At 34.3% G+C, this 19,863-nt stretch overlaps 2 protein-coding genes across 2 annotated transcripts in view; both read left to right on the top strand.

Annotated features, from left to right (window-relative positions):
• The window catches only part of fabp7b (fatty acid binding protein 7, brain, b), a 425,484-nt gene extending 423,401 nt beyond the window's left edge, over positions 1–2,083 (top strand). Inside the window, exons 2-5 of the mRNA XM_055187095.2 lie at positions 337–412; positions 530–702; positions 792–893; positions 1,853–2,083. Coding sequence (XP_055043070.1) covers positions 340–412; positions 530–702; positions 792–893; positions 1,853–1,903 — 399 coding nt within the window. The 5' untranslated portion in view covers positions 337–339 and the 3' untranslated portion in view covers positions 1,904–2,083. The remainder of the gene's footprint in view (positions 1–336; positions 413–529; positions 703–791; positions 894–1,852) is intronic.
• A 435-nt stretch (positions 2,084–2,518) lies between these two features.
• smpdl3a (sphingomyelin phosphodiesterase acid like 3A) lies at positions 2,519–11,692 on the top strand. The gene is made up of 8 exons (XM_055186778.2): positions 2,519–2,707; positions 3,162–3,375; positions 3,791–3,935; positions 4,380–4,476; positions 6,154–6,317; positions 6,744–6,924; positions 9,712–9,836; positions 10,099–11,692. The coding sequence occupies exons 1-8, from the start codon at positions 2,617–2,619 to the stop codon at positions 10,429–10,431; spliced, it is 1,350 nt and encodes a 449-aa protein (XP_055042753.2). The 5' UTR covers positions 2,519–2,616; the 3' UTR covers positions 10,432–11,692.
• The last annotated feature ends 8,171 nt before the right edge of the window (positions 11,693–19,863 follow it).

Raw genomic sequence — 19,863 nt, 5'->3', positions numbered from 1 at the left:
ATTACGTTTATGACTATAAATTAACTGGTTGTTCATAACTATATAGGCATAAATACCAATACTTTACCTATATTTAATTATGCATGTTAAAAGACAAATATATATTTTGGTTATATGATGCTTACTAGTTTGTCCTGAAACCTTTTCTAATAAATTTAACAAACTCAACAACCAGTCAAATATGTCAGCTTTTACAGAGAGCCAGTAAGAACCCTGACTCCTCCCACTCTTTTAGTCAATGAAACGTATTTAAGATGTGTTGCAAAAAGAAAATGTAGCTTTTAACAGGAAATCATACAAAGTGAAGTGTATTTATAACTTACAAAAACCTATCTCAAAATGGTAGAAGCATTCTGTGGCACATGGAAACTGGTCAGCAGTGATAACTTTGATGAGTACCTGAAAGCTCTAGGTAGGTTTCTATTAATAATAGCAATAAGGTTAATACTTGTTCATCAGAAAAGATGACATATATTTTCAAATGCATGTTATTGTGAAGTTGTTTTTAATGCATGCGATTCTTTCAAAGGTGTTGGGTTTGCAGTAAGACAAGCTGCAAATGTGGTTAAACCCACGCTTATCCTCTCAAAAGAAGGGGATAAGATTGTTTTGAAAAACCAGACTACTCTTAAAACCTCAGAGATCTCCTTCAAACTGGGCGAAGAATTTGATGAAACCACTGGAGATGGCAGGCACTGTAAAGTAAGCTCTAAAAACTTTTAAGAACGACGCAATAACAATAAAGAGATAACTAAAGCCTTCATAGACATTCATGTGTTGCTTTTTAATAGTCCACTGTGGTCATGGATGGTGACAAGTTGGTGCATGTGCAGAAGTGGGATGGAAAAGAAACCACCTTTGTCCGGGAGATCAAGGACGGAAAGCTGGTTGCAGTAAGGGTCTATATTTACAGTAGGGTGAAATCGAGATAGGACAGCTTTTGACAGTCACCTCAAAGTCAAAGTGTCCCAACACTGCAAAAAATGACTTTCTTACTTAATATTTTCAGTAGAAATATCTAAAATTTCTTGATTTAAGAATTTTTAGAATGTATTTTCTTGATGAGCAAAATGACCTAAGAAAATAAGTCTAATTTTTAGAAAAAAAATATTTAATTTAAGTGAACTTGTGGTTAAAACAAGCTAAATGATCTGCGAATGTGGTGAGAAAATTTTGCTTCAATTAAGTGTTTAAGAAAAAAGAAAACTTATTTTTGGATTTTTTTTCTCAACCCATTGGCAGATATTTTTGCTTGTTTTAAGCACAAATTTACTTAAATTGTATATTTTTGGTCTAAAAACTAGACTTATTTTCTTGGGTCGCTTTGCTCATCAAGAAAAAGCATCTCAATTTAAGAATTTGTAGATATTTTTTACTGAAAACAAGACAAAAATAGAAAATAAGCCTATAGTTTATAGACAAAAAATATACACTTTAAGTAAATTTGTGCTTAAAACAAGCAAAAAAAAAAAAAAAAAAATCTGCCAATGGGGTAGCAAAAATCTTGAACATTTTTCTTAAACACTAAATTGAAGAAAAAATCACGAAAAATTAGCTTACCCCATTGGCAGATTTTTTTTGCTTGTTTTATGCACAAAATCACTTAAATTGTATATTTTTGGTCTAAAAACTAGACTTATTTTCTTGGGTCGTTTTGCTCATCAAGAAAAAGCATCTTAATTTAAGATTTTTAGAAATTTTGACTAAAAATAAGACAAAAATACTTTTGATGAAAACATTTTTTTTTCTTGAAAATCATTTTTTGCAGTGTATGTGTTTAAATTGCAAAATTGTATATTTTGTTTTGTGACATGATACTATATTGTTCACTGATTTTTAATTTTATTTTTAGAGAGCCACCTATGAGGGCGTAGAGACTGTGAGAACATTTGAGAAAGCATAAGTCGGAAGCATTGCATCAGGATTTCTTCCTCTTCATTGGCCAACAACAGATATGATGGGATTTAATGCCAATTTTTGCACCAAATTTATCACGGCATGGACTAGAAATATGTGAATAATCACTTTTGTCATTGAGGTCATTTCTGAACATGCATATTTAATAAAGAAGCAAGGAAAAGGACGACCTGTGTGTTCATTTATAAGACTTAAAGATAACCAACAGTGTTTCAAGAACAGTTTTTGGGATCATAATTGGTTAGTTTAAGCGCCTTTATTGTGAAATGCCCCATTTTTCATAATATATTTAAAACAATTGAAATCATCTTAGAGATGTGGATGGATTAAATGGTTATAATGTAAATTCTATTGGTTTTAAATATAGAAACTATGATGGTTCTCTATTGGTAATGTGTTGGTGAATGGGAACAAATAGGACACAATTAAGACACAAACACAATACATAAAGGTAATTATAGTACATAAAGGAACTAATAGTTCTTAATAAAAACCATAACAGACTTCGTAATGTCAATAAACAAAAAAATATCAACGAGGAAAAATTTAATTTACTGACGAAGGCTTTAGATTTGTAGAATATCCCATATCTGCGCGTGACCGCAGAAGATCACGTGATCGCCGCTGTTTTTCCTGTTTTAGTTTACAGGAGAGAAGTTTAATAACACAAAAAGACACGAAGCGGGTTAAACGTCAGAAATGTCTTCACTCGTGACAATAGGATTGGTTTTGGTGTTACACGTGCAGGTTTCTTTTGCTGTGCCGGTGAATGGGATTAAACACCTGCAAAGTAAGTGTTACATGTGTTTCCTCATCAGCTGACACAGGTGGTTTGCCTGTAAAGTTTGCTTGTATTCATGAATTTGCCCTGTTGCACCCAGATACTTTGTTTGCATTTGCATTTTGGTCATTCAGAGAGGCTATGGAGTTCACAGGGCTTCTCTATTGACATTTCACTGTGTTATTATGTGCTGTCGTGCGTTGCACGTGCGAGAGTGTCCTGTGTCTGCCTCACGATTTTCCTTCATTTTATAATATAATAATTGATTATAAAGCTTTCTTGATAACATGTTATCCTTGATTGGGTAAATTGGGGTAAACAATTTTCCATTCATCTCACTGACAAGGTGTTCCTAAATAACCCTAAAATGTTTTCTGTATGGGTGATGTTGCATATATTATGTTTTGTGTCTAGTGTTATGTCATTGTTAAGTAGTTTTTAACTTCCTCATTGTAAACCCCAGGTAAATTCTGGCATATCTCAGACTTGCACTTGGATCCTACCTACCATGTCACAGAAGACCATACCAAAGTGTGTTTTTCCTCCAAGGGCGTTCCTGCATTGGATCCTGGGGAGTTTGGAGATTTCCTATGTGATTCCCCTTACCAACTTATTCTTTCAGCATTAGATTATATGAAGCAGGTGGACATACAGCCTGAGTTCATTATCTGGACAGGGTATGATACAAAATGTTATATGAATTGTTAGCTCTTTTGTTGATGTTATGTTATTTTACTTAACCTCAGATATAGGTAATATTTGTTCTTCAGTAGAACAGTTTAGAAGTACTTGGGTGCCACTAATTTGAGTCACCAAAGCCCCTACAGCTCTTGAAAATATATTGAAGTCTCGTGAGGTGAAAAAATCAATCTGTGTGTGTAATATACTAAACATTATTAATAACAATAAAGGTACACCATATTCTTTATTTTGACTCCCAAAGAAACGGCACCTGAGTACATTTTATGAATCAACAAGTGAATCAAAAATCCACTTTACTGTTTTACTGAAGAAGCCATAAGTAAAATAACAGCAAATTTTCATTATTTTTACCCTTTATCTTTTATTTAAAATTTGGATTTTTTATTGCAGCGACAGTCCTCCACATGTCCCCAAAGAGGAACTGTCTACCGACATTGTCATCAATGTTATTACCAATATGACACAAACCATACAAAAGTTCTTCCCGAAATTGCCGGTTTACCCCGCCCTGGGCAACCATGACTACTGGCCACAGGTATATTAAACAGTAGGGCGACAACTAGGGTTTTTAATTCAATACAAGACAAAAGCAACACACAGTTCAAGGCTCAAATAAAGGCCATATGTTTTAGGGGCCCGTTTATACGACACTATTTTCAACTAAAAATGTAAAAAGTTTTGGCTTTTAATTTACCCGACAGTGGCATTTTGTGGGACTTTAAAATGCAAGCTTTAGAAAACAAATACCGTAATTGCCTGCATGTAAATGATACAAAAGTAAATTTGTGAAAATGCACATAAGCATTACATGTTCAAATAATACCAGCTACTGGTCTGACATGCATAATACGGCGTTTTTATTGTTTTTGCAGTTCTGTATGAACTAGGATCGTTTTAACAATGTTGTGGTCTGTACGTGAAATGCACAAATGCCTGAACCCTTGCTGTCACTATTTTCTAATGCATAAAATCTTTTCAGGATCAGGATCCAACATCTGAAAATAAGATTTATGATGCTGTAACCCAACTTTGGCACCCGTGGTTAAGTCCAGAAGCTGTACCGACTTTGCTAAAAGGTAACGTATTTGATACTACATATACAAGGTTTGTCTACTACTGTATATAGCAGGGGTCTGCAACCTTGCTCCTGGTGAACTTCCAGACTTCAGTTCTAACCGAGGGGCAAATTTCCGATCTCTCTGATGAAGGCAATAAGGAAGTGACTTAAACTGCAATTCATCGACTGGCCACTAGGGACTGGCTCCAAAAGGGAGTCAATTCCCATGGACCTCCATGTTAAAATTGACAATTACAGTAGAAAATAATGTTTACAGCCTTGGTACAAAAGGTGTTTTTGGTGTGTATAGCTAATTTTTGCCTGTGAGGGGTGTGATTTTTTTTCATCCATTTAAATTATATTAAGCCATAAAGTTTTGCATAATTAAGGGCGTGGCCACATGAGTGACGGTTGAACAGCCACTGCTGTCACTAGAATCGCGCTAGGTGGGCGTGGTTTCAGTAACCAGCCACCTTTGCTTCACCCATGTCCCGCCTCTTTAGCCATTTTCGGTTATCCGCAAGTGATGCGCGGTGACTCGCGGCCAAGATGGTGACGGCAGGCAACGCCTACTTTGGTTGGAGCTAAAATCTGCAGGACGGTTGCTCACCAGGAGCAGGGTTGGAGACCCCTTGTATATAGAGTTAAAACCAGGGCTGGAAATAGGGGGAACGTGGGGAGGCGGAAGTCTGTAGAGTAAATTTCGAGGGGAACATTTGTTAAAAATTGTTTAAAGTTTGTATGACTTGAATACTCAGGAAAACATGGGAAACTTGTGATGTGATTTTAAACCCATATAAGAAGTCATCTAAAATTACCCCTCTACACTAGAGTCTGCCATTTCCAGCCCTGATTAAAACACAGCCTGAGTTAGTTTTCTAGTGATGGGAGAAACAAAGCTTTTCGAAGCTTTGAATCAATTGAACCAATTGCTTTGAAAATTGATTCAGCAAGATTTTCATTAAAATATGTTTTAAAAATTATTTTACTTACTTAAGACATAGTTAAAAGTGTATTATGTGTTTTTAGCTTTATTTAGGGCAAACAAATCATTAAAACTAACTACCCTTTTAATTATGCACATTTTTGTCATTAAATCTGTCTATAAACAAAAAATAGACAAAATGGCAGTGTTATTAGTCAGAAGGATAAATGTTTTATTAACTTTTATAATAAAACTGACCCGAGTTCACCGAAACATATTAGACACTGCATGTGATCAACTCCCCCTAGTGGTAAACCATCGGATTTTCAAAACGTCAAAACAGTTATGACGTAATGAATCCTCGTTTGCTAAAATCACGTGACTTGGGCCAGTTTGAAACACGCTCCAAACCACTGATTCGAAACAAAAGATTCGTAAATGTTGCGAAGCCTCATGAAGCAGTGCTTCGAAAACGACCATCACTATAGTTTTCTAGTCCTTTCAACCTGGTCAGGCGGGATTTAGGCATTTGACAGACGCATTATCCAAAGCAACTTAAAGTGCTTTCTCAGATATTTATCAGTATGTTTGTTCGTGGAAATCAAACCCTTGACCTTTGCATTACTATTGCAATGCTTTTTATACTGTACAACTGATCAGCTAACCGCAGGTTGTGCATGATGGGAGATCAGCCCAGGTCAGGCTTGTTTAAATAGATTTTCAGCCAGCTAAATTTGTTTCTGTTTATTGTACTCGCTTGTTTGCATGAAGGTGGCTTTTACTCCCATGTGATCAAACCTGGTCTCCGTCTTGTGAGTCTCAACACAAACCTGTACTACAGTCCTAATAAAGTGACAGTGAATATGAGCGACCCCGCCGGGCAGCTTCAATGGCTGCAGGACACGTTGGAATTGTCAAGGCAGAAGATGGAGAAAGTGAGACCTGAGAGATGTTTTATTACATTTTAAAAGAAAAGTCCTTACTTGACTGATCATATTAGACTGTAAATTAACTGATGCATAGTTGTATGTCCATGTAGTTCAGTGGTTCTCAAAAAAGTGCCCCCCTTACTGTATGTAAGGTGCATATCTTCGCGCCCCCTCCCCTAAAAAAACCCCTGACAAAACAATCCCTTATAAACTTATAATTTGACATATTAAATGAAACAATGTAGTAGTACTCTTCATTAGTAGCCTTTTATTTCTAAGGTTTAAGTTTATGATAAATTAATGTACTTTATTAAACATCATAAAACATGGCCCCCCGGCACCATCTCGCGCCCCCCAGTTTGAGAACCACTGATGTAAGTGATGTCAGCATTTATGTGTGACTGTTATTTCTCTCTCTTCTCTTCCATTGAGGTCTATGTAATCGCTCACGTCCCAATTGGTTACCTACCTTATGCTGCAAATACAACAGCCATGCGAGAAATCCACAACGAACAACTAGTGAAGATATTTCGCAACTACAGTGATGTCATTCAGGGTCAATTCTACGGTCACACTCATAGAGACAGCATAATGGTTCTGTTGGATCAACAAGGTAAAGCATCTTATATGTTATGTATTATTATTATTTTATAAGATGTCTATGGTCTTCATGAGGTACCCCTGTCTTATTTGCTCACACCTGGGTGATTCTCGCGAAATTAGACTTATGAGGTAATGCTATCAGCAAAGTAAATGCTATCAAAACAAGAAGCATACAGTTACAAACATCTCTTCATGTACTATGATTTCAAATGACATTATACAAACCAATTTTTTAGTTTTTCCACATTTAAGGGGAAAATTTTCATTACCGCAACGTGTCCATGACTGGATTTGGGTTTTTTGACATGGAAATATTTATGATTAAAAAATCAAAAAAATAAAAAGCTTCAGTGCATGTTATACTATAAACATTTACAATAAAGAAACATGTGGTGTTTGGTGATCATTGGTAAAATGTAGAGACAATAATAAGGAATATAAATGTGTCCAAGAAAAATGTTCTCATCCTCCGCAACAAACCCTCAATGAACTAACATTTAAAAAAAAATTGTTGTGACTGTGACACTCAAGATGGCTACCAGGTAAGCAGTTCTGTTCTTATTTTTTCTCTCCAGATAAAAGTTTTTGTTTGTCATAGTACATAGACAACTTTTTAGTTCTTATTACCGAAACAGGAGTTTGTAAGTGCATATATTTAATGTAATATCATGTTGCGGTAATGATCATTTTTGATAATGATAATCTAAAAAATGTAAAGAGTTCTATAGGAATCTTTTTTTTTAAATCCTCTAAACACAATGGTTATAGTAAGTTCTGACCTTAATTTTATATGTGCAAAAAAAATTGGCTTCAAGGGTTTTTTAAAAATTCTGATTCTGGACACCTTCTAAATCTGGATTTCGTGAGAATCACCCACCTGTGTCATTCTAAACTTATACGTTATTGCTTTATCCTGTGGAACAAAACAAAAACAATTAAAACGATTAATCCAAATTCTTGTATAATTTATTAACCCTCATGCCATCTCAGATGTACATGACTTCTCTTTTCTCAATTGAAAAAAGGTAAATACTGTAATGGTGACAATAATTCGGGAACAAGCAAGAACCAGTGATGTTCGGGGTTATTGATGTGCCACCATCTTTATGTTGCATTGGATACATGACATATCAGTTGTTAAATAAGCTTAATAATAAACAATAAAGGTATTATTTCATTGAGAAAACATACGTATAGGCTTATAGGCTTACTTTTTAGTATATGAATATGAGCTTCACCATGTCAACTCCCATATAAGAATTAGTGGTGCACCTGCTATGCATCGTAATGAATTACGGTGAAATGCCGCTACATCCAAAAGCCAGAGGGCACTCTCGTGCAGAAACTCAATATGCGCTGACAACGAAGAACCATAAACACGCAGCTCCAGGAAATGGATATATTTATATTGCTGTTCTTCAAACCTTTTCATGTATTTTCATGCAATTTAAGAATGATTATGTTTGACAAGTGTTGCTTTTTTCAAATGCATGTTATAAATGACTTTAACAGCGAATTTAGATCAATAAGGGCTTACTGATCAAAAGCCGTAGTACATAAAATAACTGTTAGCTGTGAATAATATCAGCTGTGCGATTCAGAATAGTTATTGGCCACGTATTATTAGTGTATATGGGTGATTCTCACGAAACCATTGAAACACCACGGCACTAATGATTTTAGCTTTAAAATGTGTAATATAGTAACATTAAAAAGCATCAGAATTAACACAATACTGTGTTCTACCTTGCACAATGTGTGATTTCAACATAAGAATTTATCATTGTAAATTTTATCTCATTTTCTGCTGAAATTCTCATTACCGCAATGTGTCCGGCTGTGTTTGAACATGCGTTATGTTGTAATTTAATCAAATTAACACAAAAATATTAAGAAAAAAATAAATGGATGTTTTGCTAGACTACTTTAGATGACAGAAATTTTTTTTTACTGAATATTCATGTATAATAATAATGAAGAAAAATTAGGAAAATGATGTGTCCATGCCTGATGTTCTCATCCTCCGCAACACTTTTTGAGAACAGTTTAAGCACACATACAGAATTTTAATAAAGTTTGATTTTAAGGGACCAAGCACATGGACCAGTTACTTCAAGATGGCTACCAGGTAAGATCATTTTTTACAGTTAATTTGAAATATTGTCTTGTCAGAATGCTTACACGACATTTTGATTATCATTACCGCAACAGATGCTTATTAAATGTTAATTTAATTAATAGAAGCATAATACTTTGATTTTAAATGCATGTGCAGAATCTCCAAATTATGTTCTTTCAGGTTTGTCATGTCATTTTGAAAATATGTCAGTGTTGATGTTTTCTGACTGTTGGCGGTAATGAGATTTTTTAGGACTAATTTTTTAAATTATGTTACAAAATGTTAAATGATAAGTAAAAGTTTTTAAATTAATGTTCCCATTTACTCCAGACTTTGTTTTTCAATGTCTGGTGGGAAAAAAGTAAATTTAAGCAATTTTTACATTTTCATGCTTGACATTTTTAAAACCAAGTTTTCGTGAGAATCACCCATATCGACATTTATCGGTGCACCCCTAATAAGAAAATAACATGGCAACAGCATATTAATATAAATAATATGTTTGTGCACTTATTGCACTAAAGAAAGGAAGTCAGATACATCTGGTATGGTATGATGGTGAGTAAATTATAAGAGAATTTTCATATATGGTAAACTAGGATACCACATTTTGTTTTTCGTTTTGGCACAAGGCTGCAAGTTGTCATAATCATGTATCATCCATGCATTCATTCAAAGGTAAACCAGTGAACTCCATATTTGTCACACCTGCTGTGACACCCATCAAAAGTCTAGCAGAGCCATATTCAAACAACCCTGCTGTCCGCGCCTATCTGTACAACCCGCAGGATTTTGGTTTACTGGTAAGTATCCACCTGCCAGCAAGTACTACTTTGATTAATGCTAACATCAATTATAGTGCCCATTAATATTTTTTTGACTAGTTGAAAGCTTAATGTTTTGGTTTATTATAGATAAAAATGGGATTTTGTTTAACATTACTACACCACTGCTGTTTCTCTTTCTGAAGCACTTCCTGTTTCTGAATGATTAGTGGTGGTGTCAATTGTAATGACATGTTGCATTTTAGGTTCAAAAAAATGCTCTCTGTCTCTTCCTGTAAAGGATATTTGGCAGTACTACTTAAATCTCACAGAAGCAAACATGGAAAAAAGGTCAGAATGGAAGCTGGAATACATCATGACGGAAGCTTTTGATATCGATGACATTCAGCCCCACAACTTGCATGAACTTGTCCTTAGGTTAGCGCAGCCACAGAGCAAAGCCTTTCACGAGTATTTTAACCACTTCATGGTGAGTTATGACTTGAACGTCACATGCCAGGGTTACTGCCAGACGCTTCAGGTTTGTGCTGTTCAGTTTTTAGATAAAGAGTCTTACGCCGAGTGTGTTGTGAAAACAAACAGACAATCAAATTACGTCAGTGGAGAATTTTAAGAAGATTTTTCAAATCAGGGACCTTTAAAGGTGCAGTGTGTAAATTTTAGCGGCATCTAGTGGTAAGGTTTCAAATTGCAACCAACGGCTCAGTCCACTGCTCATTCCTCGCTTTTGAAACGCATACGGTAGCCACCACAGGACAAACACTTCACCATCAGAGAAAATTTAGTAAGCAAAGTTTGTCCATTAAGGTCTTCTTTAGAAACATGGCGGCACAAAATGGCGACTTCCATGTAAGGGGACCCGCAGTGTATATAGATAAAAACGGCTCATTTTAAGATAATAAAAACATAATGGTTCATTATGAACGGTCTTTATACACCACTGAAAATATAGTTATGTAGATTATATTGCATTTCTGTCAAGGGATTCTTCTAAAAGTTACACACTGCACCTTTAATGAAGGACAACAATACAAGGGTAAATCTCAGGAAAAGTGTCCAGGTTATGTTTCACCTCAAAATCAAAACAACCGAACAAGCATTTTTGCAATTTTAAGTAATGTTGTAACAGTTACGCAAAGTTTCCCCTCCAAATTTTAATTTACTGTAATGCGTCTCTATTTGCTCACAGAAAATTTGTACACATTTTACGATAAAAATATACAAAAACATATGATTATAATTTAAAAAACATTAATGAAACCCAACCCTTAACCTCAACATCACAGGGGTGAAAGCAGATCATAAAAAAACGTACAAATGTGGTTGCACGCATTTGTAATACGTCCTAACTGCCATAAGACTGGGCTGGGTGTTTCTACAGAAACAGTATTTTATTTACTGTATATTATTTACAGTAAATTGCAAATGCAATAATTTTTTACAAAGTTTTAATCAGGATAAATATTTTTTATTTTTGGTATTATTTTATTATTATGCTTTTATTCTCTGTGGAGGTTTGGGGTTGAACAGTACATGACAAGTTTTGATATATTAATTGATGAAATACTAATTCAAAAGCACTTTAAAAATCAAATAACTTTCAAATGATTGTAATCGATTTTTATATACTGTTTACAGTAAGTGCTGTGTTGATTATGCACTTGATTTAAATAATTTTTGATAAATTATTAAATGTTAAAATAAAGAATTAAATATTAGATTATTTGTTTATCGTTTAAGATTTTGTAAGCCTGATGCTGAAAATAAAAAACATTTTTTTTTAACTAATCCTTGATTTAACTGAACCAGTTAACTGCTACTGACAGTTAACTGTTATTTTACAACTTCCTTTGCACAATAAAATGTTGAAAGTTTGTGTTGTGCCTTTTACAACGTCATTTTTCAAAACACTGCACTAACTGTTTGATAATTTGTTGAATCTCCCAAGTACTTTACCACCACGACTTATGGTGCATTCAAGGTACTTTTTAAGATTAAGATTGTTATTTTGTGTTGCCAGCATAATGCTACCAACGGATCTCAAGAAAAACATGTAGTGCTTAAAAATAAAGCACTTAAAGGAAAACACCACCGTTTTTCAATATTTTACTATGTTCTTACCTCAGCTTGGATGAGTTGGTGCATGCCTATCTTTATTCAATGCATGCACTTGATCTTTGTGCAGGGCTTTGTGAACGTGTTGGCATTTAGCCTAGCCCCATTCATTCCTTAGGATCCAAACAGGGATGAATTTAGAAGCCACCAAGCACTTCCATGTTTTTCCTATTTAAAGACTGTTACATGAGTAGTGACACGAGTAAGTATGGTGGCACAAAATAAAACTTTTGTTTGGAGCCATAGGAATGAATGGGGCTAGGCTAAATGCTAACACATTCAAGAAGCGCTGTACAAAGATTAAAAGTGCATTGAAAAACGATAAGTATGTATTAATTCATCAAAGCTGAGCTAAAAACATAGTAAAATATTGAAAACGGTGGTGTTTTCCTTTAAAAGTTTGTACTGTTTGCATCCGGATCTGCACTAGTTTCTCATATACACTTAACCCCCTCAGTGGGTAACTATCTGCCCACTGCCTCTACTAAGAGCTTTTCCTGAGTTCATTTGTCTGGACCTTCAGCTTATGTGTTCATTGGCATTCAAGTGCTGCGCTGTCTTTGATGACTCACAATAGTTTGTGGGAAGGATTGCGGAGGCATTGACACAGAGATAAAAGAGGCGCCGTGGTACCAGTTGCAGTTTGCTTTAACAACAGCTGAAATGCTCTAATGAACGTGAATCATTGTTCTGCCAATCGTGTGTCCCTACAGAGGCTCATCTGTAACTGGGACTGGTCAATATTTGCCCCGCAGTACTGGAGGCACTTAAGAAGGGATGGCATTTCTGTAACACGGGCCACACAGGGCTAGTGCTGAGGTGGGCCAAACTTTGATAGATGCATAAATCTACAAAAGCTTTTGTGTTATGAAATTGATGGTTGGGCGATGTTGCTCTTGCTTGCCCTGCAACACAGCGGTCGTAAACGTAAACTTAAAACGAAAGCAATTTCGTGAAGTGAAACAAACATAAAAACATGACCATGGACCACAATATAAGTCACACGGGTATTTGTTGCAATAGGCAACAATACATTTTATGGGTCAAAATTATATTTTTTATGCCAAAAATTTAAGATCATGTTCCATGAAGATATTTTGTACATTTCCTACCTTAAATATATATATATAAGAAATATCTTTAGTAATATGTTGTTAAGGACTTCATTTGGACAACTTTAAAGGTTGAATTTTCTCAATATTAAAATTGTTTGCACCCTCAGATCCCAGATTTTCAAATAGTTGTGGATCAGCCAAATATTGTCCTATCCTAACAAACTTCAATGGAGAATACATCAATGGAAAGATTATTTATTCAGATGATATATTTTTCAGATGATGTAAAAATCTCAATTTCAAAAAATGTACTGGTTTTGTGGTCCAGGGTCGCATATTAAAGCAACACTAAAGAGTTTTTTTTACCTTAAAATAACGTTTCCAAAAAAGTTTCAGTGGTTCATCCACTCGAAACAGGGTGACCGGCCCTTTCACATTCGCTTTGCATCCCTCTATCGGCCAAAACTGCACTAAAGAAGTTTCCAACCGTTGGGTCGCTGTCCTGTAGTTCGAGTGAAAACTACAAAAACTTGCTTTATGGCAGACCTACAATACAATCAGTAGGCTAAATTATTTACGACTAGTGGTAATGGATAATTCCGCTTCCAACCTGTAGGGGGAGCAAAAAGCAAAAACTCTTTAGTGTTGCTTTAAATATGCATAAATACCAATATCTTATATTACACATTAAAATATTATGAGATTGTCACATTAACATGAGTCTTTATGTTACTTTAATTTATCAAATTAAGTTCAAGTTAAATGAAGTAATTTTAACTTGTTCAGCAAATCAGCACACATCACTAGACACATTTTAAAATAACAGGTTGAACTTGAACAGCTAATTTGATTCAACAAAAATTTAAGGAAACAACAACATTTTTCACAGTGTATTTAATTCACTAAAATAAAAATGAAAGGTACAGAAAAATCTGGCTAACACTGTACTATACACTCTTAAAAATGAATGGTCCTAAAACGGTTCCTTGCGGTGATGCCATATAAGGAACCATTTCTTATCATCCATTCAGTCAAAGATTCCTAAATCAACCATTTTCTTATTGACTATTTATACGCAGCAAAACCTAAGATAAAGTATTTTTGGATGTTTAAAATAAATTTCAAAACTTTAAAACCACAGAAGAACCCATTCTTTGCTATGAGTGTCCAACATCCTTTGATGTTATGTCTTTAGAGTGTAATTGTAAGAAGTTAGTAACTGGCCGATTAGCTAATTATTGATATATTCAGTCAGATATATTCAGCTAGACTGGCAGTCCTGTGTCTGCTTTAAAAGTTAAACAACTGTAACAGGAAAGGTCAACGCTGGAGACTAGTGTGGGTCAACCAGCAATGATTACAGAGCCTCATTATGCCTCCGTAAACTCTCATTTAGTGTTGCGTCTGCTTAACCTACTGCACTATTTAAGCTGTGGATTTCTGTCATGATTGTGTAACCACACCGGCCCCCATGGTTTACGAAATCATGGAATATAGTGGTTAATTTTATGACAGGATGAACGTTCTTTGATTACACACCGCTCGATTAGATTCAGGAAAGAAATTACTCAAGAGCCCTTAACCTGATGGCTTCATGGGATCCACTAGACTGATGACCTCGACAAAACTCAAAGGGGGACTCGAGATGAATTATTCACATTAAGACGAAAACATTTATACTCAAAATATTATTTTTATACAGTATGTCTAAGGTATAGGACTGTATTTGTTAAAGTATTAACATTGTTATAGCGTCTACAACTAATAAGAATCTTGCTTTGTCCTAATTTGCATACTTGGTCTATGTACTTTGCAGGTGATGAAAAAAAATCATACTTGTTTAGTGCCAGCATTGGGACCATCAACATAATAAAAAATGTGTGCTTTGACCACCAACCTCTTTGTAATTATATACATCTTATATCTATTAGCCTTTGGATGTCATCAGCTAAATTCTTTACACTTCAATTTTGGATTCATTTAAAGACAACTTTAGCTGTAGCAGCTATAGCTTAATTCGGTTGCATTTTTCTTGAAAAAGTCAGATGAGACCAGTGCCATTACCCAAGGGATTTGTGAACGATTTAAGCCAAACACACTTGCACTGAAAACAGGTTTCATCATCTAAAAACCTTTGGCCCATTTTCAAGTCCTCGAAAAATCAATACCGATATTTATTTAGCATACAGGACAAAATGCAAATCTGCATGCAGAGCCAGTATGAAATTATTTATTCTATCTGACTTTTTTGTCATCACTTAAACGTTTCAAAAAAAAATTATCATAAGCTATTTTACATCTTTTTATCTCCTTGTTTTATTTTGATAACATTAAAGCTGCATTTGTCTTTTGCATTGTGATTCCAACAAAATTTTCTCCTTTACGGTGATTTACAAATGATTTTAGCATTTATTTAAACGAATCATTAAAAAACGATTTTTTCGGAGATCACTTGTTGCATAATAACTTGTTTGCAATCAAAAGAGAAGCCAGCAACCAATCAGATTTTTCATGTAGTTGCAAGACAGACACACAACTAGTCATATACAGAAGGTCATGCTATCTTTTTTTATTATTATAAACCATTTGTACTAGTATATTTGATCAAACCAGCATGTTAAATTTTTGAAAGGAGCACTTTAACTATGAATGAACAGGTTTGTGTTAAATGCTTTGCTTTAGATCTTATCTGTAGTCGAATTTCACTCTGTTTGTTCAATAAAATGCAAATATGCTGGTCTGCCAGTCTTACAAACTTGACCCAGTGTGTGAAAACTCAGCCAAAGTCATTTGTTTGTGATTTACTGTTTAGATCCTACATAATGCAAAGATCATTCTGTAATAATATAACCTTGAAATCTATGAAATTCAAACTTTAATGCAGCAAATCTCATTATTAGATTGAGACTTTATCCAACCGGGTCACAAATGGTACTGCATTATTCACAGTAGTATGTAAATATAGAATATCTAGTTTAAACTTATACTTTAACTGGGGACATTAATGAGTTTGCACGTACAGTAAATGTACCTTCAGTATCAGTCATGTTGAGTCATGTAGACATTTTTGATTACAAGCAGTTGCGGTGTTGTGGCATTTTTGGTTACACAAACTCAGTCAAGTGTGACATAAATCACTTCCTCTTTCAGATCTTTGCTCTTTTGTCAGATGCAATGCAGAAGTGTGCATGACTGAGACATCTGACTCCAGATCAGTGACTGTCAAAAACATTTAAATCCAGGGACGGTAGCTTTTTTACAGTTGTCAGTGGTTTTCAATCTTGTCCCAGAGGATCCACTGCTCTGCATATTTTGTATGTCTTCCTTAACTGACACTCAGTTCTGTGGATCTCTCCATTAATGAGCTAATGATCTGAATTGCGTGTGTTATATAAGGGTGACATGCAAAATGTGAAGAGCAGTGGGTCCCCTGAACAGTTTGAAAAGGACTGGTCTAGACCAGCCGTTACCATGCAGTTTTTAAAAGCTTATTTGCTTTTAAACTGAAAGTAAAGTGAAATCTATTCTTGCTGCTTTATGAACAGTCTCACTTGTATTCATTGCTTTAAAGGAGATTTAGGTGCATATAAAGGAACAGCTCACTCACTGTCATGTCTTTAAAAAAAAAAATCCTTTATGTGTGAACTTTCCCCTTAAACAAGCAAACACGCTTTGTTGGCAGTATTGTGCTTTTTCTTGTGTCATACTGTTTAATTATATTTCACATTGACTGATGAGATTAGGATAAATAAAAAATGTCCACTTTGCTCGTCCAATGCACTAAAAGCTTATGTGACTCAAAACTATACACTTCTGTGCAAAAGTCTTAGGCCTTTAAGTTTTAATGACCATCCATATTTATTTTTCCCTCTACAAACATAAAATACAAGAAATATGTATACACAAAACATAGAAAAAGTCCTGAAGTCATTAGATCAGAATTAGAAATTAGCGTTTCATCATTTATATTATAATAGTTCCTGCTATTGCAAGTGTAAGGGGAGCTCACAATAAATACTTGACACTTTATAATTTTATTCAGTTTTTACTACTGCTTACAAATTTCCTCCTGTATTATCTGGGTGTTTTATAGAGACTTAGAAATGATATTATATGGTCATTATGACATTGCAAAAACAACAAATCTAATGGTGACATGGTGGCCTTTTGCACAGTGCTGTATAATAATATAGGTGTAACCGCATCTTTCTCTCCACTGATCTAAAGCTAAATATTTACATTTCTTAAGAATATGGTGTATGCCTATACAAAACCTAAAACCGTGTCATGTTATTACTATGCTAATGTGTTTGGGTGGTTGGGTTGGGTTGGCATGGCATTGCTATAAAGTCACTATAGGATGAGTTAGCTTGGGTGGTTTATGGGTCAATGATGTGACATTAATAATTTTGTGTCCGTATGGTTCAATTAAATGTAAAAGGATTAACATTTCAAAATAAATTTGCAGATTTCTTGCATACATTCTCTTTTTTGAGGACCAAGTCAAAAATTTCTGGGTTTATTTCATTTTGTAAGAATATTTGCGGGATAGTTGCAAAAATGTCAATTGGTGTAATTAGTATTTTTTTTAAATGAAAATATAAATATATTCATAAAAAAAGTAGAATAAAATATAATCATCTAGTTTAGTGTAATGTTTTTTTTTACATACATTTTTACTTAATTTGTCAAAGATTATTTAGAAAACAGAGCTGTTTTCAGCATATGGCAGGACAAATATTACAAAAACGCATTAAAATTTACATTTAGAAATAACTAATAAAATTATATTTTAAAATGATTTTTTATTGATGTATATGATTTTTTAAATGTATTTTTAAAATATTTAATATTTCTCATTCTTTGGCACAATTGGCGGTAACACCATTTGACATTTACAGGTCCATTCAGTCTTAACTTTCATAAAAATGGTACAAATGTAATTTTTTTATTGCATAAAATCAACATAAATACACCATGTGCATTGAAATAAATCTGATGCATGCTTTTTTTTAAAAAGATTTTTGAATTTCTCATCTTGCCAAACCATTTTTGTCACTGACACTTTGCTAGGATTTCTAGCTATGGTCTAAAATTGGTCCCAATTGCACGCTGTCACTGGGGCAGAACCCTTTAAAAAGGTCCTGACGTGTACCATTTAGGATGTGTATACACTTGGTACCAATCTTTAGCTCTGAGTTATATAAGAACTCTTCATGGTGCACTTTTTGAAAGGGTACCACCCAGTGACAACCATTTTTTGACAATTTTTTCTTGTAAATATAGCCCAGATTTGGAAAAGCATTCATGATTGTGTAATTCAGGTTGTTCCTGAATGGTGAATTAGCTGGTCACCAGCATACCAGCACCAAAACACAACATATGCTGGTCTTGCTGGTAGGGATACTGGTGCTAATGCTGGTTTGTTGCTGGTTTAGCTGGTGCTAATGCTGGTGCTGATGCTGGTTTATCTTGTGTTCACTAATGTAATCGAGGTGTAATGGTGGCCACCTCGGGTGTGCATTTTTTTTCTAATAATTCAACAACCTGTCGTCAATTATTCCTTACTTATACTTGCATTTCTTTAATGAATGCGTGTATTAATCTACATGAAGGGAGCAGTAGGGTTTCTTTTGTTTCTCCAAATACTAAAGAAAACTGAATTGATAAATGACTGAGTTTGACCCAGCCTGTAGGGAAATTTAAAGGGAAAACATTAAATGAGCTGTATAGATTTTCATAAGCAAAATTGTCTGAAATGTTCAATGGTTATGTGGCTAAACAGAAACTGACCACTGTTTTGCAGTCCAATCACAGCTGTGTGCTGTTTGAACTGTGTAAAAACCTGAGCCTTGTTGTTCATCTTACCTAAACTTTAACATTTACATGACTCCTATTGTAAACATGACTTTGTAGACTACACCTAGTTTTAGCTCAGTGACGACATGTTAAATGCACTCTTATTTCTAAGTCGGTTCGGATAAAAAGCATCTGCTAAGTGAATAAATGTATAAACATGCCAATCAAAAGATTATAGTCATTGTTTTAGTTTTACAGTATATTGTTTAAGGTTTGTAAGGTGATAAGAAAGGGAGCTCACCGTTTATTCCACATGGTCAAATCTGCACTTCTCCACAAATGATGGTAAAGATTTCAGCCTCATCTAAACACTACAATCCATTAAACTCCTGATTGTAAAAGAGGTTTATTATGGTGTTTTATTGCTCAATGAAAAGGTTTTTACAGCAACAACAACTTATCAGTTAATATAGTGAATAAAAATAGTAATAAAGTTATAACAGACTAAAAGTATATCGGACTGGTTTGTTTCTAATGTAGGCTACTCACAGTGCTCAGTATCACAATATTGCCACCTTCTGGTGAAGTATAATTATTACAAACTTGTTCTTTATAAAGCTTGTGGTTATTATAAAATGTAGCATTTAGGGCTGTCAGGATTATAAAATTTGATTGACGATTAATTGCCTCATAAATTGTGACAAAGACAATTAATTGCCTGTTTTAGGGCTTTGACATTTAATTCTCAGACATTTTGTTTATAAAATAATTTTCACACATTGTTGTGATTATTTAAATTAAATATTTTGCAAGGTTTACCTAGCAGTAAATATTAATACACACAACACATATTTAAAAGTACGTATTTAATGAATATATCTTTCAAAAATTCTTCATAAGAAATGAACACAATAAAGTGTCAAATAAATAACTGAAAATAAAATGCAATCAAAATAAACTGACCATACCAGAACTGGCCTTAAATAGTAGCCAATCCTACTTAGGTCATATTAGCACTGGACCATGCCTGTAGTGGCTGAAAAAAAAAATCCTCAGATCCTTAAGAATAGCATCCT

This window comes from Misgurnus anguillicaudatus, chromosome 18 (assembly GCF_027580225.2).
Source record: "Misgurnus anguillicaudatus chromosome 18, ASM2758022v2, whole genome shotgun sequence".
Classification (NCBI taxonomy): Eukaryota; Metazoa; Chordata; class Actinopteri; order Cypriniformes; family Cobitidae; genus Misgurnus; species Misgurnus anguillicaudatus.
The sequence above is the reverse complement of the archived record's forward strand: the minus strand, read 5'-3'. Positions and strand labels throughout refer to the sequence as shown.